This window comes from Peromyscus leucopus, chromosome 3 (genome assembly GCF_004664715.2).
Source record: "Peromyscus leucopus breed LL Stock chromosome 3, UCI_PerLeu_2.1, whole genome shotgun sequence".
NCBI lineage: Eukaryota > Metazoa > Chordata > Mammalia > Rodentia > Cricetidae > Peromyscus > Peromyscus leucopus.
Window position 1 is genome coordinate 56,703,901 of NC_051065.1, and position 25,144 is coordinate 56,729,044.

Sequence of the window (25,144 nt, forward strand, 5' to 3'; positions counted from 1 at the left end):
TGTCCTAGTAAAACAGTATTTTAAGTGACATTTGAAGACTATGAATTAAGTCTTATGATTCTTCTAATGGAAACCACCTAAATCAAAATGGGAAAGGGGGAAGTGGACAATGAAAGGAAAAGGAAGGTTATCACACCTAAAGGTGCTAAAAGTAACTGCAGTTTTCTTTATGAAGTCCATTTCTTTTACAACAAACACAAGGTGTGTTAATATTAAGTAACCATCTTTGTTACTTTTCTACTGCTGTGGAGAGACACCATAACCAAGGCAACTTATAAAGTATTTAACTGAGGGCTTGCTTACAGTGTCAGAGGGTGAGTCGATGACCATCAATGGTAGGGAGCGTGGCAGCAGGCAGGCAAGCATGGCACTGGAGCAGTAGCTCAGAGTTTACATCTTATCTACAAGTTGGAGGCAGACAGAGAAAAACTGGGCCTGCCGTGGGAAGCCCACCCCCAGTGACATACCTCCTCCAACAAAGCCACACCTCCTAATCCTTCCTAAACAGCTCACCAACTGGGAGCCAAACATTCAACTATAAAAGCCTATGAGGGCCATCCCCAGTCAGACCACCACAGTTACAATCTTAATAAGATATAGTAGTCATAGTAAAGGAATGTAAGGATATTCTTAAAGTATTACATACTAACAAGTCATAAGCCAAAAGATTGACACTAAACCCAATTATCTCTCCTCTAAACATGCTTTAACATAGATTTCCACAAATGTTTAGTTAAAAACGAATATAAAATCATATATTTATTAAAAAGATTAAATTTTCAATTCTAGACTTCACAAAAAACAAGTCTCAAAAGAGATTTATAGATCAATAAAACCAAAAGTAAAACACAACTAAATAACTGTTAGTAAGAAGATGCTCAAAACAATGCTAAGATATACACAAGTCTGCAATCACAGAAAGAGGCATGCAATATAATCTTTTTTTGTTTTGTTTTGTTTGTTTGTTTGTTTGTATCAAGACAGGGTTTCTCTGTGTAGCTTTGATGCCTTTCCTGGAACTCACTCTGTAGCCCAGGCTGGCCTCGAACTCACAGAGATCCGCCTATCTCTGTCTCCCAAGTGCTAGGATTAAAGACATGCACCACCACCACCAGCACAATATAATTTGTGATAATAAATGATACTAAATCTTTTTAGTATGCAGGAGGAACGAAAAATCTGGACTAGCTCTAATTAAAATAAATATAAATCTTGGGACAGCAAGATGGCTCAGTGGATAAAGATACTTGCCACCAAGGCTAATGACCTGGTTTTAATCCCTGGAATCTACACGGTGGATGAAAAGAACCAACTCCGGATATTTGTCCTCTGACCTCCACACATGTGCTATGTTATGTGTACACAAATACACACACACACACACACACACACACACACACACACACTTACTCTCTCTCTCTCTCTCTCTCTCTCATTCTCTCTATGAATGAATGAATAAACTTAATTTTGAAAAACCTGTGTGTTGTTAAAAAGAAAGACCTCAAATATGAAACATAAAACATGCACAGTAAGAGTAAGAGGAGGGCTGGACAAGTAGCTGCCTAGCACACATTAAGTCTTGGGTTCCAATTACCAGCATCACTGAGGAAAACCTAAGTAAAGCTTATACCCAACAAACAGCAGCTCAAATCATGCAGACGGAACCACACCAAATAGATTTTAAGGGCAGGAAGCACAAAGTATTATTAGAGATAAAGGGGCACGTTATATTCAAAGGCCCAATTTGCTAGAGAGATAAAGCTATAAGTTTGTTATTTTGTCTTTTCCCCTCCAGGAGCTAAGGACTGAAGCTGTAAGTTTCTGTGCATCTAGTAACATGACTTTAAAACATACGGTTCTTGAAGAAATAAAGGAAAAATGCAGATTTATAATCATAGAATTACCCTGAGGTACACACCTCTCTGTAATGAAAAGGGAGAAGATATTTGAAAATCAGTAAAGCTGGGAATATAGCTCAATGAAAGAGTACTTGCCTACCACACACAAGGCCTGGTTCAATCACCTATGCTCTAAGAAAAAAAAGAAGAGGCAAGGCAGCAAGACAGCCAGCATTTAAAGTCGTCTGCAGCACTAGTCTAGTGACCTGAGGTCGATCTCAAGAATCCACATAAAGCTCAAGGAGGGAATGGACTCCACAGTTGTCCTGACCTCCATGCAGGTCATGGCACACACATCATGCAAACACAAAAAATAATAAAACTTAGTTCAAAAAAAACTCAATAGATTATAGAACATTTCAACAGCATAATTCACATACTTGACTTTCTAAACATACAAAGAAGATAGTCTGCAACAGAATAAAATCTTCAAGTGTATGGTGATACATTTTTAATCCCAGCACTCAGGAGCCAGAGGCAGGTAGATCTTTGAGTTCAACGCTAGCCAGCCAAAGATACTTAGTGAGACCTTGTCTCTTAAAAAAAAAAAGAAAAAGAAAAAGAAAGATAGATAAGACAGACAGAAAACAAAACAGAAGAAAACAAACAGAAGATCCCCAATGTTCAACGTTAAGCAATAAAGCCAGGCATGTGGCACACACAGGACACTGAGGCAGAAGACTTGCTGGAGACCAGCCTAGTCAATAGATACATAACCCACTAAGGGGAACAAAAAACGAAAAGACAACATTCTAGCCAAAGAAGAAATGAAGTGAAATATGGATAATGTGGATAAATGGTAAAGAACTTATACCTAAACCTAAGGGGTTGCTAATCTGTACAAAGAGAAAATCCTATAGTCTTCAACATACACATTAAAACTAAACAGCCTCATTTTCCAGTCTTCATTACCTGCCAATCCAAAATATATTATGCCAGGGTATCTCACTTAGTTGCTACTCAGCAACTTCATAGGGGCAGATTTCAGATCATTCAAATCAATTCCATATGAAGATTAAACTGACTTGCCTTTCTGTGTATTTTAAAGATGGATAAATCTTAATGGGTAACATTTATTTCATCATAACCAAAACCCTATTTAAATAAACAGCATGCTTTTTATCTGTAGTATGTGTGTGTGTGTGTGTGTGTGTGTGTGTGTGTGTGTGTGTGTAAAACAATCTATATAGACCATTATTTTTACTTGAAGGATTTTTACATTTGTAAACATAAGTTGTGGAGTTTATAAACAAATGATATTTGTAAGAGAAATATTATCCCAAAGTCCACTGATGAGAAAAACTATTTTCCCAAAGTACACCAATATTAAAAACAAAAACAAAAAACTATTACACAAAACAATACAAAAAAAGACATAAATGTGGGAAAGGGATTTGTTGGAGAGGGTAATAAGAATAAACACAATCATCATATGCATATATGAAACTGTCAAAGAACAAACTTTATAAATTTGTATTTAGCTAGTTTTAATTTTTTTTCATTATGTGTATGTATGTTTGTATATGTCTATGTGTATGTCATCTGAGAATAAGTGGCCACAGGAGCCAGAAGGTGTTATATACAGGTGGTTGTGAGCTACTATGTGGGTGTTGGGACATTGAACTTGGGTCCTCTGGAAGAGCAATGAGTGCTTTTAACCACTGAGCCATCTCTTCAGCCCCTAATCAAATTTTTAAAAGAAAATAATTCAATTTATAATACCATTAAAAAGAAAATAGCAATAAAACTGATGAAAAACTTACAAAAACTCTAATAAAACATTGAAATAAAGAAAGCACAAATAAATGGCAAAACAAAACAAAAACAAACAAAAAAACACCTATCACATTTTTTTTTAAAAAAAAGTAGAGGCTGGGGAGACAGCTCAGCTGGCAAACGGCTCCTACACAGCATGAGGGACTGCGTCCGTCCAGATCCCCTGCACATGCACGCACATGCAGAGCAGACGCAGCAGCACTGAGGGCAGGCACAGAGCTCGACCTATCCCAGCAGCTCCCAGCCAGCCCTGCCTGATAAGAAGGTGAAGACGTGGGGTGAGACGGCTCAGGAGGCAAAGGTGCTTGCCACCAAGCCTGACCATCTCCAGATCCAGAGAAAATTCAGATAACGTATCAACAGCCTATACTCAGCCTATTAGAGACCAATCATTTTATGAATTTTCTTCTCTAAAGTCCTTTATCACAGATCAGTAGTATTATAAATAAGCAATAATCAGAGATATTAACTGTTCATTCTTTGAAACATTCTATCCACATTCAAGTCTATAAAACCTCGCATTTCTAAACCATCAAGATGGCTCAGCAGCAAAAGCGCCTGCCAACAAACCTATGACCTAGATTTAACCCCAAGACCCACAAAGTAAATGGAGAGAACTAACGCCCCCAAGTTATCCTGATTGCCACAAGCGCATTGTGACACATATATGCACACACACAAAATAAATAAAAATGTGACTTAAAAAAAATGAAACCAGAAAATCTCTCACTTCCAAAGGTAATTCCTGCATGACCGAAATATAGCAGAGTCAGATGGTTATAAAGCATTGAAATACATATTATCTTCATAAGAAACATCAAGAACTCCCTGTATCAGGCCCAAAAATTTAGTGCATATATTAGAGCCATTTGCTCCTCTACCAATTTTTTATTTTTTTCATAGACAGGATCTCAGTATGTATACTAACTAGCCTGCGACTCACAGAGATCCTCCTGCATCTGCCTCCCGAGTGTTCAAGCTAAAGGCTAAGGCAAGAACGCTGGCTCAAGTTCAAGGTCAGCCTGGATGGCACAGAAAATTCTAGGCCACCCGGGGCAACAGAGTGAGATCTTGTTTCAGAAAATAAATGAAGCTGGGCGTGATGATGCCCATCTTTAGTACCAACACTTGGAAGGCAGAAGCAGGAGGACCTCTGTGGGCTGGAGGCTAACCTGGTCTACATCGTGAGTTCCAGAACAGCCAGAGCTACACAGTGAGACCCCGCCTCAACACAAAATAAAAACAAGTAAAAAAAGGTGATTCTAAATTACCAAGAATGTTAATAAATTAGCCCAGGTACCCAGAACTCAACAGTCTTCAGAGGTGAGCAAACAGTCTTGCTTAAAGTACCTTGAATCCAGCCATTCAACACCTAGGGACTCAGAACTAAGGAGTTTCCTTTTTGCCTCATCAGTGCCACGTGTGGTGGTGCATCTTGTGACCCTAGCAACAAGGAGGAGGAGGCAGGAGAATCAGGAGGTTCAAAGACAAACAGCTACACAGCAATCTCAAGGTTGGCTGGGCTAGGAGACAAACTCAGCTAGAAAGCAGGTGGAAGACTGACTGGGCTACATACGGACCTGTCTTTAAAAAATTATCAGGCAAACAATCTCACTATTCAAAGTGACCAAAGAACACAAAGCAAAAAATGGAACAAAACTAAAAAGTTTAAATGCCCAATAATAGAAAACCAATTAAATAAAAATCATTGCCTAGAATATAAATGTATTCATGCAAGTGGAAAAAATATTCAATCTCATAAGAAAGTATCTATTATATATATTATATAGACTGAGCATCCCTTACCCAAAATGACGGCGGCAAAGTATCTCTGATTTTGGAGATTTTTAGATTTTTGGACTTTAATGACTAAGAATCTCTAATACAGAAATCAAAAATCCAAATGTCCCCAAATCCATATGCTCTAAAATCCAAAATGTAAGTGCTCCAAAGTTTCAGATTTCAGAGCTAACGGGTTTTCAAATTAGAAATACTCAACCATACTTAAGTATACTAAAAAGCAAAAAGTGGACATTAAATACTAGGCTGAAAAGATAAGCAGAAATGAAAGATCTGAAGTCTCATATCTAAAGGATGGGTAGTAATCTTTACATGGAGGGATTAAGATAATTTACTTTTGTTTCTGTGGATATTTAGAAAATATTCCAACTACAAACTTTGGGCATTTTTGCAACAAGAACAAAACACCTACTTATTTTCAAATGTGAAATTTTTTAATTAGTTGAGCTGAAATAAATTCACCTATGCTAATCAAATGTTACTATTAAAATTATTTCATTTATTCAATAATAAAATAAATTTGAGAATCATTCCCCATCAATGGAATTATCAAAAATGTAAAGCCAGTTTTAAAGACTCAGGTTTCACAGCAAAATCATAACTACCAACATAAAATACCCCCTCACTGTTCTAACTTTAGAGTCAATCTATCTGCAGGCACAGAACAGTCGCATTACATACTGAAGCAGCTAAAGGAGCTTGTTAGGAAAGTCAGAGAGCCCAGGATCAGAGTCCTCCTCTGACCTGAGCAAGGTAACCTCTAAATCTCATGCTCCCTAGCTGTCAAATATGTATCACATTGATCTTGGTGTAGGACTACATCTAACTGCTTGATAGAGGATGGAAAACACTCAGTAGCTGCTTGTTATTGGCAGTCAGTGTATAGTGGGCTTAAGTAGGAGCTTCCCAAGCCTCTGGAAAGCTGCGTGGTATGGACAAGTATCTTATATACTGATCTCAGCTTCCTCTTCTGCAGAACATAGGAAACTCATTGCAGGTTTGAGCTTGAAATTAAACAAAACTATATGAAAAAAGCATCTCGGGGACAGTGAATAACTATAGCCAACATCATCACAACCTACAACAATAAACACCTAAGAGTAGGGATCATTATAAAATGTTTTTACATGTTAGCATGTTCAATTCTATCAATGATCACTTACGCATACCTCCCTTAATTCCCAAATTAGGTATAAATTTCAGGAAAAAAAAGTAAAATACAGATAAATTAATTTAAGCACACTGAAAAATAAAAGGCCAATGTTAGTTTAAAGGTGTTATCTTTAACTAGACTTACTTTAACATGTAGAAATGGTTTCTAGAAACAACTCTGCAACTGGAATTCTTCTCATGACTTCGTGGGGTGGGGGTGGGGTGGGGCAGGGCAGTTCTAGGCATATGTGGTATATGAGCACCTATGTGTACAGATAAGTGCGTGTGCCACAGAGACCGGGAGTGCATATGGTACCCTACTCTATCACTCTCCACCTGTTCCTTGAAGTCAGGGTCTCTCACCAAACCTAGAAGAAGGTTGGTACCCAGTCAGCCCCAGAGATCTTCCAGTCTCTAGCCCACCAAAAGCAATGGGGTTATAGGTTCGCCATACAACCCTGTCTATGCTAGGATTTGAACTCAGGTCCTCAAGTTTGCACAGAAAACACTCTGACCGAGTGGTCTCTCTAGACTTTTACATGTCTTTAAACAACTAAAACACAAATGCCCTTAATAGAAGAACTCTTTCCAATCTATGATGGCTCATACAAACACCTGTATGGAAGCAGTAACGAAAACGCACTGGTTAGGATAACAGACTGGAGTCAGATTCTCTGGATTCAAATTCTGGCCTCACCTAGGTGGATGACCTCTCTGGGCCTGTTTCCAAATCTGGAAAATGGAGATTTGGGGGAGCAGAGAGGGGGCAACACAGGTCTCATATAGCCCAAGCTAACCTTAACTTTACTCTGTAGCTGAGGATGACTGTAAACTTCTGATTCTCCTGCTTCTGCTTCCTAAGAGCTTGCATTGCAGGCATCTCCCACCAGGCCCAGCTTTTTGAGATTATTTAAAAGACTGTTAAGGATTAAATGAGCTAAAACACTTGAAGTATTCATAATAAAGATTGGCAAATGAAAGGTATAAGTACTCACCATTTTTTGTAATTACTACCTCCACCCCAAAATGCCTAGATTTCTGTCAATAAATATTTGCTGTTTTGTAAACAATTTCAACAAATGGCTGGCTAAACCTAAAAAAAAAAAATCACACCTGCTTGAGGCATTGCATAACGCCTTTACTACCTTACCCCATTAGAGGTGATTTCAGATAAAAAAAAAAAAGTCAATCCCTTTCTTAAACTTCCTGTCATACAAAGTTATAACAGCCATACTTGCTAGCATAAATTCAGAACCAAGAATTTTACAATTCAGGCAGACACACACCAACTTGCCTGACAAAAGTCTCAAACTCAAGCCCCTAACACTCAACTCTCTCCTTCAAAGGAAAACTTTCAGATTACTGAATTCTACAGTGCTTTAAAATAAAAACTATTCTGTATTTCTAAAATGCCATTGGGATTAAACAAGATACACTAAATGAGAGTACAAGTTATATATGTATATTACATACAATTTCCTCAATAGCCTTAAGAAACCTATAGATTTTCTACAGATTTTCTTCCAGTTCCATTTTAACTGCAACAGCAGGTTCTGTCCACTCCAAATCCGAGTCTGATTAAAGCCACTCTCCCACCAGATCAACTCTGTTTAGAAATGCTTTCTTCCTTAACGTGCCCATTCAACAGGTAATGGGATTTGGAGTATCCAAATCTCATGCCTTACACAAGTTTAAAGGAATGGCAGACAACCTAATCAGTAAGTCAAGACCAGAGAAAGAAAAAAGTCATTGGAGGTAGGAAAACACCACCAACTCTAACCTAGACACAGAAAATGTTAAACAGCTTCGGAGTCAAAGAAGAGTTGGCCAAAACAAAAAGCAAACAAAAGCTGGGATTCAGGCACCCGCTGCCCCATGTCAACTTCAACTCAAGGTTAGTGTTTATCTAGCTCACCCTCAAATTAAAAGTTGGGCTCCAACATCAGTCGGGGATGTGGCCATGTACCAGCCATCACCAGGCCACAACCGGCCAGCTGAGGCCACAGGTCAGCCTTCACTGGGCCACAGCTACAATGTCTCAGTGCCAACCCTTGACCTGGTGAATAGGAGGGCAGGCTGGCAGTCACGGGAGCCTTTTACAGGCAGCTTCACTTGCAGAGTCCCTGCCTGACTTGAGAAATTAAATCTGGACCAAGGTGAGGAATTTCAAAAATATAAATGGGAAAGAAGAACCATTGTTCAGGACACTCCCGAGACGTAGTCATTTTATTTGTATGGCCACACAGAAATCCATCAGTTCCTTGTTTTGCTCCTAAAGCCATTTCTGCTGAGATGGATGGTGGTTCCCTAGTACGAGCAAGCACTCCTCCAGACCTGCCCCCTCCTTCCCTATCTTTTTCAGAACTTCCAGCCCCCAAAGCCAGGACACCCCTTCGCCAGTCCTCCGAGTTCTTGCCAGGATGCAGATGGACTCCGTAACTTCTCACGCCGCCGGTGCCGCGCTAAGCACTTTTGCTGCGGGCTCCCGAACTCCGGGGCTGCACGGCCGAGCCGCACTGGAAGGACCCGGCCCCCGACGCCCTGGCCACCTCCGACGGCGGGGGCGGCTCGCCCGCGGCCGGACCCCGGGGCCCCACGCTCCACCTCAACTCCGGCCCGCCTCGCCGCCGCCCCGAGCTCGCTCCCGGGCCCCTCAACCCTGGCCTCGGCCCGCCAGGCCGGAGCTCTGGGCCGCCGCACCGGGCCGCTGGGCTCCGGAGGCCGCGCGTTCCCCTCGCAGGCCCCGCCTGGGCCTCTCGGCTCCGCTCCCCTCCACGGCGCGCTCGGCCCGACCGCGCTCCCGCCGGGCAGCGCCGACAGCTCGAGCGCGGGGCCCCGCACTTACTCCGGAAGGTAGGTGGAGGAGAAGGAGCTCCACTTGTGCAGCGCGTAGGGCAGAAGCCGGCACTCGGGCGCCGCAGCAACAGCCCCGCCAGCCGCCATCTTGTCAGCACCGTAGCGGCCGCCGCCGACCGCCGGCCCCGCCAGGAGGAGGGCGGGGACGGGGCCTGCTCTTAAAGGGGCCGCACCACGAACCCAGCCGCGCTGGGCGGGGACTTGGCAGGTTGGCGGCCGCTTCCTCCGGTTTCCCACGCTGTCCTTTCCTAGCTGACCCTCCGGAGAAGGCTTTCCTGCGAGGCTGGAAGAGGAGTGGCACGGAGGACTTTCCTTACAAGCGCAGGTAAAGACAAAGCCAAGAACATATTGGAAAATTGAAAAAAAAAAAATCCTAGTTATAGAACAGGAAGGGAAAATGGCATCCGCTTTGGAAAGGTAAAACCTTTTCCGACTTTGGAAACTACTGCCCTAGCCTGTGTATGCATCTTTTTAGGAAGGAGCGGTGAGGAGAATTGAAGTGCAATAATAATGTATGGCCTTTGTCTCTGGACCTGTCCTGAGGTTAAAAATGTCCTTGTCACCGAGTTCCAGGGTCAGGTGGAGGCAAGAAAAGGAAAAGCTAGTGTGTTCAGCCTCTAATGTCCTTCACTGTAAACATGTCTTGTGAGCCCTCTCCTTCTAATAATATTCTTGTGGCATCGGTTTTTTTTTTCCAGAAATGACAGTAACCCACATACCAGGGAAAATGTCCTTAGAGTTGGGAAGCTGTGCATTTCAGTTGGTAAATCTGCTTGCTTTTGATTTTAACATAGATCTAGCCCAAACGTTTGGAAAGAGAAAAATGCTAGAGAAAAGACCGTGTCCTCTTCAGAAGGAATAGTGAGTACCCTGCCGCCCTGACCTCCCCGCAACACATGCACTGTTCAGAAAACCAGAAGGGCGGCTTCTTATCATAAAAGGAACACCTGGTCTACATATGTGGCAAAGTTAGATAATGCTCCCATCTAGTACCTATTTCTCAGCGTTATAAATATTTATTTATTTATTTGCTTAACCATTGACATTATCAAAAATTGTGTCACTCCTTGCCTAAGAGGTTGGCCTCCTGAAAGCTTGGATAGTATCATTGTGTCAAGCAGAGGATGAAAAGCCTCAAGCAAAGAGCATCTCAATAAATGATCGGGTGACCAGTAGTTATACTCTCTTTGGTTATGATCATTAACCTGCCCATCAGCTCTCTCCACTTCTTTGTTAGATTCATTTCCACTGGGGAAATTTTTGCAGTGGCCTCTAATAGGAAACCATCAGAAATGTCAGCTAGGCCTCAAATAGAATGGGTCTTTAAGATTCCATGTGCTTTAAGTGTGTGAATCTGCTGGGAAAGAGTGGGATCTGGCACAAACACTCTAAACCAGAAACTTGAGTTAGAAAACCACCTGAGATTGAGGAAGTTAGCTACAGAGGGATTAGCATGGGGGAAAAGGTTGTCTCTGAAAGGGAGATGAGATGGGGATTCACTCCAGTTAGTTTGAGGACCCACAATTTGCTAATGCTTCTTCTCACCTCAATCTTAATAAGTCCTTTTTTATTTTTCCAGGCATAGAATTGTATAGTTCCTGACCAAACTTTGTGAAAAACAGGTATCAACCAAGTCTTCTTTTTGAGATTGTAATTTAATTACAACATTTTCCCTTCCCTTTCTGCCTTCAAGCCTCCCATATACCCTTCCCTGCTCTCCTTCAAATTCATGGCCTCTTTTTTTATTAATTGTTATTACATATATATATGTACTCGTATATAAATATTTATTCCCAAGAATAACCTGTTGAGTCCATATAATATTACCTGTATGTATGTTTGCAGGGCTGACTATTTCACACTGGACAACCAATTGGGTGTGCTCTTCCCTAGGGAGGGCCACCTCTCCAGCTTCCAGCTTTCCTCAGCTGCCTGTAGCTCTTCATGTAGCTTTGTGGCCCAGTGGGCTCCTCCCACCCCCACCCCAGGTTTAAAGCCAATCTTTTTGCTGGGTGGTGGATCTCTGTGAATTTGAGGCCAGCCTGTCTACAAAGCAAGATCCAGAACAAGCACCAAAAACTACACAGAGAAACCTTGTCTGAAAAACAAACAAACAAAAAACCGAACCCCCCCCAAAAAAAAAAACAAAAACAATTCTTCTTAGCTGTTAAACTTTCTTTCTTTTCTTTTTTTTTTTTTAGTGATAAATTTGCCTGTAACTGTTTTTTTGGTAGGGAGGGGAAGTTGTTGTGATTGTTGTTGTTTTCACAACACAACCTACCTACCAAGACCTGACTGGCTTCCAATCTGCAGAGGACCTCTTGCCTCTCCTTCTCTTGAGTACTGGGATTACCATGCCTCGCTCTTCTGTGACTTTCTATACCCATTTACTAGAAATGGCTTAACAAGTCTACAGACTAAAATGATGACTTATATGTGTTGGCCAAACAGAGACTGTTAACTTCATGAAGTGGGGCATGGTCTGGCTCCTCTGTTCACCATTGTCTCCCTAGCATCTGGGACAACCTGGGGCATCATAGCTTCCCTCAGTAAGTCTTTCTTGCAGAGAGAGAGACAGAGACAGAGACACTAGCAAGTGAGACTTATTTGAGAAACATACCACAGGGCCCTCTGGGGGATAAGAAGAATGGGTAACTAATGCTGTGTGTTACCATAGCACTGCTGATCTCTGAAAACCAATGATCCTCATACTCCACGATGGCACAATAGGTCCTATCTGTGAAGGACAATGGTACAGGATGACTGCTGGCTGCTGTCAAATCCCAGGCCTTCCATGTGCATCTCTACAAACAACCCCACCACCTAAAGTCATGGCCCAAAGGCAGAAGAAAGTAAAGATGAACCCCTAGAAGTTTAGCTGTTAGTAATCTTCTGCAGAGTCTGCAATTTCTTGAGTTTCCAATTTTATTTTAACATTTCTATGATAGAGTATCAATATATCTGTTTGTATTTCTATTAACATAAGGATACTTTACATTTTTCGTCATTTGTGAAATCAGTGTTGTAGGAAAGCCATGCTCTCTTAGTTCTTTATACTGTGCTTGGCCATCATACCTAAAGGACATGTATTTACAGTGTTTTGACACTCTTTTTCCCTCTACAGTAATTTGCCTCTAATTGAAACTCTCTTTTAGCACTATTTATTCATTCTTCAATAAGCACTTACTGGGCATCTCCTATGTATACACGGAGACCTCGATACACAGCTGCCACTGTGAATTGGATATGCATGGCTCCTCCCATAATGGGAGTTATCTTTTACAGGACAGAGACATACAAAAGAAACAGAAACATATTGTGATGATTTTTAAGCTAAGGAGGAGGAACCCAGGGAAATGTAGAAAATGTCAAGTAATTTTTTTTTTTCCTGAGACAGGGTTTCTCTGTGTAGCTTTGGAGCCTGTCCTGGAACTCACTCTGTAGACTAGGCTGGCCTTGAACTCCCAGAGATCTACCTGCCTCTGCCTCCTGAGTTCTGGGATTAAAGGCACACGCCACCATCATTCAGCTAAGTAATCTTAAAATAGATGATGAGGAAAGATCTTTCCAAGATATAATAATCTGAAGAACAGAGTTAGCCAGGTAAAATATGGGGTGCAGAGATATTTTGTGCCAGGAACAGACTACACCTTGGAGATAGAGAGGATGCACACCACATAAGTAGGGATTTGGAATGCTTGTCTAGTGAGGCCAGAATAGAGTGCTGAGGAGGACTTGGGGGATAAAAGAAAGCAGAAAAAGGAGAGAGCCCAAGCACATGCTGGAGGGATGACGAAAACTAAAATGATGAAAATTAGGGAGAGACTAATCCAGAATTGTTCTTAGATCATCCAGGTTCCCTAAGAAGATAATATTTGAGCTAATGTCTGTATAATGAGGAGGAGCCAACCACTATAAAAGGCAGGCATAAGCCAGGTACTGGTAGCACACTCCTTTCATCCCGGCATTTGGGAGGCAGAGGCAGGTTGATCTCTGTGTGTTCCAGGCCAGCCTGGTCCAGGACAGCAGAACTGTTATATAGAGAAACCCTGACTCAGAAAAACAAAAAACAAACAAACAAACAAAAAGTCCAGGCAAAGCATGGATCATTCATTGACTGATGCAATGCTTTATTCAAGGAGGTTCCACTGTTCAGTGATACATGAAGACCCTCTTTTTTTCAAAAGCCCATCCATCCTGTTTGATCATATCACAATTCTTCCCAAATGAGTTGATAATTGGGAATGATTTTAATAAACTATGAAGTATTTTCAAATATCAAATGTTGCCAAGTAATAGTAATAACTACCACAAGAGAGGCAAAGTAAAACAACACAGCCGAGTCTGTTTTCCTGCAAAGGAACATACAGTTAGCTGAGGCAAAGGCATTTCCTTGTTGTTAAGGAAGGGGTTTTGTAGTTATTCTTGGTAAGTGTGTTATACACTGCTGTGACAAAATACTTGAGACAGGGTAATTTATAAAGAAATTTATTTCTCACAATTTCAGAGGCTGACAGTTCAAGATCAAGAGGCCTACAGGTTCAGTGTCTACTAAAGGCCTAACTTTCTGCTTCTAAGATGGCTTATGTCTTCTGGAGGGGAGAAGTGTTTTATCAGAACATAGTGGAAGAAAACAAGGAGCCTAGCTAGTTCCCTACAACCTTTTTATGAGAGCACTGATCCCATTTTTGAAAGTGAAGCCCTCTACGCTTATTGATCTCCTAAAAGCCCCATCTCTTAATTGGGAGTTAAATTTCAACATGAATGTTGGAAGGGATATACATTCAAACCATAGCAAAGAATTAAAATATACTTGAAGTAGACTAGAATATACTCAGTGCGCTACATAGTTGATTAAAATAAGTCCAAGAATGTAGCAAGTCTTTCTCTGTACTGCCAGCTCCCAAATAATGACACAGAGACTTCTTATTAATTATGTAAGCTTGGCCTTTAGTTTAGGCTTGTCTCAACTAGCTCTCATAACTTAAATTATCCCATTTATATTAATGTTCTATCTATATTATATTAATGTTCTATGTATCTATGTTCTATCACATGGCATTACCTCTCTTCCATCTTGCACCTCCTATCTCCTCTCTGTCTGGCTGGCACTCCATCTTTCTTTTTCCTGGCATCTTCTCTGTTCCCAGAAGTCCCACCTGACCTCTTCCTGCCTAGCTATTGGCCATTCAGCTCTTTATTAAACCAATCACAGTGACACATCTTCACACAGTGTACAAATATCCCACAACACAATAATTCATCAGTTAAGGAAAACAATCTTGACATAAAGGCCCATCTTGCTTTAGCTCACCAGGGCCACTCAGAGTTCATGACCTCTAACAGATTTTGAAGATTAGAGCAGGTAAAACATGACAAGTTATTCAATTTGTTGTCTTCTAAGCAAGCTCTGATATATATGAAAAATGTTATTTTACAGTAGTATTCAACAGATGGGAACACTAATGCCCAAGTATCTTAGCTGCTATGGCACCTAAAACATTTATACAACTATTTGCAGATGTGCATCTAGAACCCCACCTTGATTTTTCCTATGCATTTCATGAGAAATGTATGTGTGTGTGTGTGTGTGTGTGTGTGTGTGTGTGTGTGTGCTATTATTCTTCAAATTCTCCATGATAGGCTTATGCTAGGTACTCAGTAAACATGTCTCTTGGTTCCTTCTGAATTTCTTCTTGACAATATTTAATTAAACTGGACAGAATTAAAAGGAATAGGGTTGTCAGCTCAGATTTGGGTCAGTATAATGGTTTAGTGCTGTCAACTTGGCAGGATCCAGAGTCACCTAGGAGACAAGCCTCCAGGTGCACTTGTGAGCTATAACCTAGGTTAAGGTGAGCTTCTGAGAATGTCTGTGAGAAATTATTTTGATTGGGTTGATTGATGTGGGCAGACTGTTCCCTGGGTGGGGGATTCTAAACTGTATACAATGAATAAAGCAGGCCGGGTGCTGGCATTCCTAGTTCTCTGCTTTCTGATTGTAGATGTAATGTGACCAGCTACCTCAAGATCATGCTGTGTTATGTACCTATGATCTGTGAGCTAAAATAAGCCCTTTCTCCCCTGAGTTGCTTTTTGTCGGGATATTTTATCATAGCAACAGGAAAAGAAACTAAGATAGAAAATTGGTACCAACCTGACCACACAGCTCTTAGGCCTTTGGAATTGGTTTATGGGAGGAATGTGGAAGAGTTTGGCACTTGGGACCAGAAAAGCCCTGGAAGGCTGGAAACCGAGCTTAAAATAGGGCCTTAAAAATACAAGAGTACTGAAAAAAATGCAGACAGTGGAGGCCAGCTCATGAACTATCAGAGGGAAACAAAGATTCTACCAGGAACTGGGCTAAGGACCATTCGTGTGATAATTTGACTAAGAACCTGGCTTCATACTGCCCATATCCTGAGAACCTGAATGAAGTTGACTTTAGAACTAACGGACTAATTTGTTTAGCAGAGGAAACTTTAAGTGAGGAAAGAATTCAGGCTAGTGATGAAGGAACAACTAATTATTAAGCAGGGCAGCACCACTGAAGAGAAGCCACCTGTACTGTGCTGGGAGAATGGGAAACATACCCCGAGAGCAAGACCCCACCCACCAGAGGCTCCATACCATGAGGGTTACACCAACATCAGCCTAGAAAGCATATGGACGTTGCTATGGCTGTGGTACAAGGGGGGCCTGGCAACAGAATTTGGCAACATCATCCATGCTACCACAGCACTGGTTTTGAAGTCATTAAAAATGAAAACTTAGACACAGTCATGGAGTCCCGATCTGTGGTATCAAAGAACCAATGAGGCCAGGAAATGTGTGGCAGAGACAGAGTCCCTACAAGGAGGCCCTGAGAGGCCGTTGCATGAAGCTGTAAAGGTGACATCCATGGGGCTGTGGTGACCGTGGGGCATCAGGGATGCTAGGACCATGGGATGTCTGCCAAGGAGAACTGACAGCGTGAGTGAAGAGAGGCTATACGTGTTACAGGCAGCAGAGCTGGAGCTGGGCCATCCAAGCCATTTGGAGCCCAGCTTATTATATTACAAGCCTCTGGTGCTATACAAAGCTGTGGGATTTGGGGTTTGCCCTTCTGGATTTTGGTCTCTCTTTGATCCAATCATTCCTATGCCCCTATTCTTCTTTTTTGGAATGGAAATGTTTACTATATGCTATTTTATGTTGAAAACATGTAACTTGTTTTTTTTATTTTATAGCAACTCACAGTTAAGAGACTTTGTAACTGTTATTGGCTATGGCAGTGGTTCTCAACCTGGGAGTCACGACCCCTTTAGGGTCACAGGGTCACATACCAGATATCCTGCATATAAGTTATTTTCATTATGATTCATAACCGTTGCAAAATTACAGTTATGAAGTAGCAATGAAGATAAGTTTGTGGTTGGGGGTCACCACAACATGAGGAGCTGCATTAAAGGGTCTCAGCATTAGGGAGGGTGAGAACCACTGAGCTATGAGGACTTTTGATGTTGAAATGCATGCACTTTGCTTTATAAGATGGTCATAAGCCTATGGGGACAAGAGTTTGGGTCCTCAGGAACAGGAATTACAGATGATTATGAGCCACTGTATAGATTCTGGGAACTGAACCTGGATTCTCTGCAACAGTAACAAGTGTTCTTAGCCAATGAGCTAGCTCTCCAGCTGCAGACCTTTTTCAACTGTAAGGGAGACCATTACCTGGGTAGGTTCTGAATTGGATGAAGTGAGCTGGGCACTAATGTTCATCTTCCTTTGCTTTCTGACTCTGGGTCTAGTGTGTCCAGCTGCCTTAATTTCTCTGCCAGGATGGACTGCACCCTTGCACTGTGAGCTGAAATAAGCCCTTTCCCCCTTGAGTTGCTTTTGTTAGGGTTTTGGGTTTTGTTGTTGTTGTTTGGTTGGTTTTTTTGTTTGTTTGTTTTATCACAACAGCAGGAAAAGAAACTAAGATATTAAGAAAGTCCCCAGAGAGCCTGGAAGCATGAACTCACCCCATTGAACATTTCTTGAATACTAGGAGCCTCCATTACTATCTCAACTCTCAGAACAGCCCAGCAGGTACACTGAGCTGCTCGGACATCAAGAATCACCAGACTTGTACGTAAAACTCCCATGTGTGTGCATTCTCACCATCACTCCAGGACTCAGGATTCAGAGAGCTAAGCAGGAGAATCTTTAATAGATTCCTAAAACCAACAACTATGATTCCAGGCTATGGTGGCACCTGCCTTTAATCCCAGCACTCCTGAGGCAGAGGCAGGTGTTCAAGGCCAGCCTGGTCCAGGACAGCCATAGCTGTTACACAGAGAATCCCTGTCTTGAACACACACACACACCCCAATAAACAAACAAACAAAAAAACCTAACAGTTATGAAATCTTTATTTTTTTTCCAGAGCGGAGGGTAGAATTCTAGACCTCAGGCATAGTATACAAGCTCTTTCTACCACAGCTGCTTTCCCTAGCCCTGAAATCATTTCTTTAAGCAAAATGCTGTCAAAAAAGAACAAAAGAAATGCAAAAAAGACGGATGTGATTTTCTTGTTGTTGAGTAAGTGGGTAATTAGTTTTGGGTTATTTGTTTGTTTCTTGAGTCAAAAATATTTCAGCCCTTTGCCCACCCAGCAGGACCTTTGGCCAAGTCACTGGTGAACCTAGACTTGGGCTTCAGGTGTGACATTCAGGTCTGTCTTCTCCCAGGAGGTGGCAGCAGCAGCAGCCGCCTCAGTGTCAGCTGCTGGGGAACTAGGGCAGAATGCCTCTGCTCTCCCATTGGCATTCCAACGTAGACATTCCTGGTTCCAGAGACCACTTTATCCCTTCCTTGGTTTGCTGAGTTTGTTTGGAGCCAGGCACTGGGAGTGTAGGAGCTGGCACAGAGTCCCCTTTATAAGTGCCTAGCTTTTTCTGTAAACATTTTGGTCTAGGCTGTGACCTTGAAGCATGTGTGAAGGAGGCTGAGAAAGTCTCCAGCCGAAAGGAAAGAGCTTCAGAAAGAAACAACCAGTAACTGAACCTCACAGCCCCACAAGCATAGATCTAGAGGGCACCACGCAAAGAATATAGATTCTTGACCTGGGCTCTCAGCCACCAGCCTACTTACTGACCTTGTCCTTGAACCTGTCAGAGCTGCAATTCTTATCAACCTTTTGTGGACTAAGATGATCTTTGAGCATCTACTGATTTTTAATTTGTAGGGGGTGGGTGTGTACAAATGTGCACGTGTCTTTGAAAGCCAGAGGTCAACCTCACAAGTCGCTCACTTTGTCTTTTTGAGACAGGTTCTCTCACTGACCTGGAGCTCACCAAGGAGGTTAGGCTAGCTGGCCAGCAATCCATAGGGTCCTACCTGTTCCCACCACTCCAGTGCTGGGATTAAAAGAGCACACAACCCCTCCAGACTATTGTACATAGCCACTGGAGATCGAATTCAGCTCCTCATGCTTGAGCAACAAGCACTTTACCCAACTAAGCTATATCCTCAGTCCTAATTTTTAAATTTCACTTTTATTATTTGGATTAAGTAGGACTGCCCTTCACCCTTGCAGAATTTAAACAAATCTTAGACACAACAAAGCACTACTTGGTTCCAAGTTAATCCCAGCTGAGCACATATCCTGGTCTGGCAGACACTGCCAGCTGCAGAGGAGGTGGGCAGAAGTCCCAGGAAATGTCTGGATGCCACACAGCTATGGATGAACTGTCAACTGCTGGAGATTGCTTTGCAAATTACCACATCCAAATGAAGCCAACAAAACGATATTTCAAAAAAGCAATTAACACTGATTCCTAGCGTATTTGGAACCAAAAGGCCTTGGGGGCTGGGGACAGGGTGAATTGGCTCAGAAACATTGTATCCCAACCTTCCTGGTTGAAATGTCCAAGGTTAAGGAGCTTTGAAGTCAGACTCGTTCTGTGCTTCCCTCCCCACTCCCCCATAGCACGGGCTTTGTGAAAACCAGGCACAACTAGTTCCTCTCATTTCCCGTTTGATCTAGTCGGCTCTAATTCCCTTGTTTTGTTACTTAAACTTCCATCTAGTCATTGAAGTAGGCATTTACCCATCCTCTCCCATGGGTACAGAGAGTACACCCGATTTATGTAAGAGTCTGTTCAGAAATGGTTGATATTAGAAAAAAAATCAGTATTAGTGGTAGTGTTGGTGATGGCAATAGTCTTGTTTGTGTAAGGCCACAGACCAAATGTCGTATTTCCTAATGATGGGTACCGATAGAGGAGAATCATCTAGAAGTAAGCCCATAGTTCCATAGAAATTGGTCTCTACGAGTCTGTCAAGACAACTCTTCCTCTTTCATACAAAAGGCACCATATTAAAATCTCTTTTAGATTAAGAGCATTGCCTCCAGAAAGCCAGTGTCAGTGTCTGTACACACACACACACACACACACACACACACACACACACACACACACGAACAGTAAACTGCAGAGTGACCATGATAGGAAACCTGGCAGTAAAAAATAATTCTAGACAGCTGCACATTAGAGAGGAGAACCCAGAGGGCAACTCAGAGAACAAGGGACACAGGGATGTCCAGAATGACACAGAATGTCCCGGACAGTGGCACACGGTGAACAAAGGGGAAGTAGTCCATGTCTCCTGGTTCAAAGTTAAAAAGTGTCCTGGGAATCCAGTTAAATCATCTCATGCCCTAGGGTGACTTGTGAGAGTTTGTTCTTTCCTTCCATCTTGTGGGTCCTGAGGATTGAACTCAAGTCATCAAGCTTGGCAGCAAGCACCTTTACCCATTAGTCCTCTTGCCTACCCTCAAATGCAAATTTTTGTAAAAGACCTTATTGTGTTGTTAATTTTTTAAAATTACTTATTTTGTGGGTCCATGTGGCATATGTGAGTGCTGGGGGCGGGGGTGCTTGGCAGTAAGTTCCTTTACCTGCTGAGCCATCTTGCTGGTCCCTGAAAATGGTGATTTATGTTCTTGTATATTTATAAATAATGCTCTAATAACCTCTTCTCCCCAGTGCCACAGCCAACTTAAAGTGACACCATATACCAAATATACAGGATAAAGATTCAGAACCTCTGACCTCCAGCTTCATTTTATCCAACTTGACTTGGGATGTACTGACTCCGAAGACATATGCTTTCTCTGTGTATCCTTTTATTATGACTATTTATATAGAGTCTTCCTGTGTAGTTTTGGGTGGCCTGGAACCTACTGTACTAACCAGGCAGGCCGGCCTTGCATTCACAGACCTGCCTGCCTCTGCCTTCAGAGTGCTGAGATTGAAGTTTGTGCCCCCAAGCCTCGCCCAACTGTTTCTTTTACCATTGCTGTGGTAAAATATTCTGAAACAAAGCAACTTGAGGAAGAAAGGGTTTATTTTCGCTCACATTCAAGGGGGCAGCAGCTGAAAGCAGCTGATCACGTGACATCTGCAGTCAGGAGAAATCAGTGAGGGCCTGCCTGCCCGTGTTCCTCTCCCTAAGTCCAGGATTCAGTTAGGGATGGTACTACTTATAGTGGAGGGTCATGCTCAGAGGCCCATCTCCCAGGCAACTCTAGACTTTTCTCAAGTTAATGACACTAACCATCACATGCTTTAAAAAGAAAAAATATATATATCAATCTAAGTCTTTGTGGGGTGGGGGGAGTTTGAGACAGGGTTTCTCTGTATAGTCCTGGCTGTCCTGGAACTCACACTGTAGACCAGGCCTAGTCTTCAGCTCAAAGAGATCCTCCTACCTCTGCCTCCCGAGTGCTGGGATTAAAGGCGTGCGCCACCACTTAATAAAAAATCTAATCGAGATCTTGGGCTTCTCCTTTCTGGCTTGTTTAATTTTTCCCTATTTGCTGATTTATGTATTTCCTTATGTTCTTTTTGATTGTGTCTCACTACGTTGCCCAGAAAGGCCTGGAACTCAAGTCCCTCCTGCCTTAGCTTTCCAAGCACTAGGACAGGCGTGTCCCACCAGGCCTGGCCTCATTTATTTATCTGTGTGTGTGTGCAAGCTGGAAAGGAGAGAGAGAGACCGAGACCGAGAGAGACAAAGGGAGCGCCTGTGTAGGCCAGGCTAGCTTCCGGCTGTCGGTCTTCAGTCTCCCTGTACCTTTCGATCTTTGCCCATTATTCTCCTCCCTGTCTCCTCTCTTCCTGTCTGCTTCTGTCTTTACCTGCCACCCATCACCGCCATTCTGTCTTAACTCTTAGCCGGTGTCTGTCCCTCATACGGTCTGGTACTTTCTGCAGCTCCTCCTCCTCTGTTCTTTTCTCTCCCCCACAGTACAGAAATCTTTGTTCTCTTTCATCATCTTTTCCCCTTGAAGCTCCTTCATTAGAAAGTATGGGGTGGGGGAGCACTGTCAGACATTTATAATTTTATTATTCAACAAGATACTTTATTTTTAAGAGCAGATAAGTACTAAAAATAGATTTTTTTTCTCCCCAAAGACTCCCAAAGGGACGGGGGAAAACCTTGCTTATAGTTAGCTTGTTCCTTAGGTAGTAACTGTACTAATTATTATTTTAGTGATTTCCTGATGGCCACAGATGACTTGGTTCACGTAGCTCATTGCCCCTTGCTTGGAGAGTCCTTCTCAGTCCTTCATAATCCCAGACAGCAGCTGACATCAATGTAAAAAGAGAAGCTAAAAACAGTTGAGTGTGTACGCCCTGAATTGCATATTCAGTTGCAAAATCATCATTATTATTGTAATTACAGAGGGGAGGCATTTCAATAATTGTTCAAAGTGTCTTCTTGAGGAAATAAGTAAATCAGGGCCAGCTGTCACAAGCCAATCTACAATAATGATCCCCGTATGTGCGTCTTCGGGATTCATAACAATCTACAATAACAAATTTGTGCATTCGTCTACTGTCCCTGAACAGCCTGAAAAATAACAAACCTGTGATCCGCTCTGATGTCTTGCTTGATAGTTCACTTGTATTTTTAAACAGCATCCTTGAATAACCTTAGAGTCATAAACTGCCAAACAAAAATTGCATCACCAATTTAATAACAAACAACGGTGGGTAGCCTGGCATCCATCCACCTGTGACATGATGGCCACAAACCGAGGTTTTGGAGCCAAGGGGAAGCCAGGTAGACAAATCTTCAGACAACTGAAACTGTTCAGAAAGAAACATCCACCAAGACAGACGTGCTTTATTGGCTTAAAAATTACAAACAGGAACTGTGAAGGCATGTTTTCAGCTTCCTTGTGAAATCAGCCCGAAGTAGTTCAGATTTTGCTCCTCCCAAGATACAGCTGTGAAATGACTAATAGAAATTAAGTGACATTGCACCGGGAACTAAATGTGCCACTTCACTGAGAACAGAAACCGTCCCCTGATAGAGGCCATCCTCACGGATTAATAATACCTATAAGAGATGGCACAGAGAAAGTGCTGAACTGGGCCACTCCATAGGCAGAAAGAAAGATTTATCGAGGGATCAAACTGCCAAGGCAGAGAGAAAAGCAAAATGGTGGGAAAACAAGCAGATTGTATATGATAGTCAGCAGAATGGGGATCTGAGCTGACACAGGCTGTCAGGAGTGACCCAGAACTAGAAACCTTTGCCTGGAATAGCTGACCTTTGGGAGAACGTTAAGGGGCAAGGTCCCTGGCACACAGAAACCTCCCTAAGAGATCTGCTCTTCTAGTGAACACATACCTTTAGGCTTGCTCACAATCCTTCAGTTTACCCAGGCAAAGTCCTCCTTTTTAGGACAATGTCACCAGCACTACCATTTTAGAGGAAGGGGACTTTGAACCTGACAATACCCCAGGTGCTTTGAAGAGGACCAGCCAAGCACAAGCATGGTACATTTACAAAGAGTGAGAGTCATCCAATTGCCTCCTCAAAATGTCCCCATATCTCGATAGCTTTGAATTGTGGTTATAGCTCTAATTTCATATTCTTGAAGAACCTCCAGAAACAGAGAAAGAAAGAGGAGAAAGAAAATTTCTTCTCACATTGCTTTTCTCTCGCTGGGCCACTTAGGCTTTCCGAATCCAAGTCTTGCTGGAGGCTGGGCCTGAGCCAGGCGAGGAGGGTGAGTGACCTCAAGCTGCTTCAGGACCTTGCCAGCTGCTCTGCTGCGGCCTTCTTAGGTGCTAAGAATCATCTTCCTCATCACAGTTGCTCAGTATATTTCCATATTTGCACTCCCAGCTAAAAGCAATTGAGCCAGCATGCAGCCTTATCTCGCTTCGGTAGCCCAAACATTTCCCACGAAAGCATCAGAAGGGGCAGTGACGGGCATTTTGAAAGTTGTTTTGAGGTATAATTTGCATATTGTTAATTGTAAAAGTAAGACAATGATGAAAATAAATGGAAATTCCAAAATGGTTTTGTATAGAAAGAAAAAAAAAAAGGCCCTTCTTGCCTTCATCACAAGTTTTAAAACACTGAGCGCTATTTCTTGGCCTATATTTTCTATATAAGGACATCAAATGCATACAGTGTTTTTATGCAGAGTAGATTATGTAAATATACAGTATCTTGTGTGCTGTATCTAATAATAAATCAGCAGAATTTCATGTCAGCACATAGAGATCTTTTAGCCACTACATGTGCCATAAAGCCAACCATTGCCTAATTAATGGACATGTAAGTTCTTTCCACTTTATACTATTATTATTAGAAATAATGCGTCCATGAATAACCTTACAGTCATGTCCTTAGGAACCTCTGTTGTGACTTTATCCATAGAATAAATTACTTCAGAGAAGTTGCTGGATCATAATATATGTACATTTAAGATGAGGAAGCAGAACTGTCTGTCAATCAGGGACAACACTTCCTTGCCCAGCATGTGCAAGGTCCTAGATTCAAACCCAGCAACACGCACGCAATTAAACACTTCCAAACTGTAACCTCCCCACATGGTCCTGATTCAGTTTCCATCAGCAGTCTACATTTACTACAACTTTGCTAAACACCAAATTTTACTGAACTTTAAACTTCTGTCACTCATAGAAACATAGGCATGTTGTCATGGTTTGCATTTTTCTAAACACTCATGAAGCTGAACATTTTTACCAAGTAATTTTGACCATTCCTACTTTTTGTTTGTTTGGTGGTGGTGGTTGTTTTGTGAGACAGGTTCTCATTATGTAGCCCTGGCTAGCCTGGAACTCAGAGAGATCTGCAGCCTGCCTCTACCTCCCCAGAGTACTGGGATTAAAGGTAAGATCCACCACATCCAACACCATTCCTATTTTTAGTATGTGAAGTATTTGTTCACATTCTTTGCCCATTTTTCTGTTCCTTTTGTTTTTTGATAACATTATAAAATTAAGATCTCCTTGCATAATGCATAAGCACTTTTTCTGTCGGATTGCCAGTAATCTCTCCTTCTGTCCAGTTGTCTTTGGCTCTGTTTACAGTGTTTCTCTGCTGCCGCTCTTGCTGTCATTATATTCATTTTCACCATATAAAAGTTTTAAACGCGTTACATAAATTCATTTATCAGCGTTTTTCCTTTCTGGCTTCTTAATTTGCATGTGTTTTTTTTTTGTTTTGTTTTGTTTGTTTTGTTTTGTTTTTTTGGTTTTTCAAGACAGGGTTTCTCTGTGTAGCTTTGCGCCTTTCCTGGGACTCACTTGGTAGCCCAGGCTGGCCTCAAACTCAGAGAGATCTGCCTGCCTCTGCCTCCCGAG

General features: G+C 42.1%; 1 protein-coding gene across 1 annotated transcript in view; it reads right to left on the reverse strand.

The window, feature by feature from the left end:
- Positions 1-9,615, reverse strand: part of Mkln1 (muskelin 1) — a 136,310-nt gene extending 126,695 nt beyond the window's left edge. The window contains 1 exon segment of the mRNA XM_028866160.2: positions 9,472-9,615. Within this exon segment, the coding sequence (XP_028721993.1) occupies positions 9,472-9,569 (98 nt within the window). The 5' untranslated portion in view covers positions 9,570-9,615.
- Positions 9,616-25,144: the final 15,529 nt, after the last annotated feature.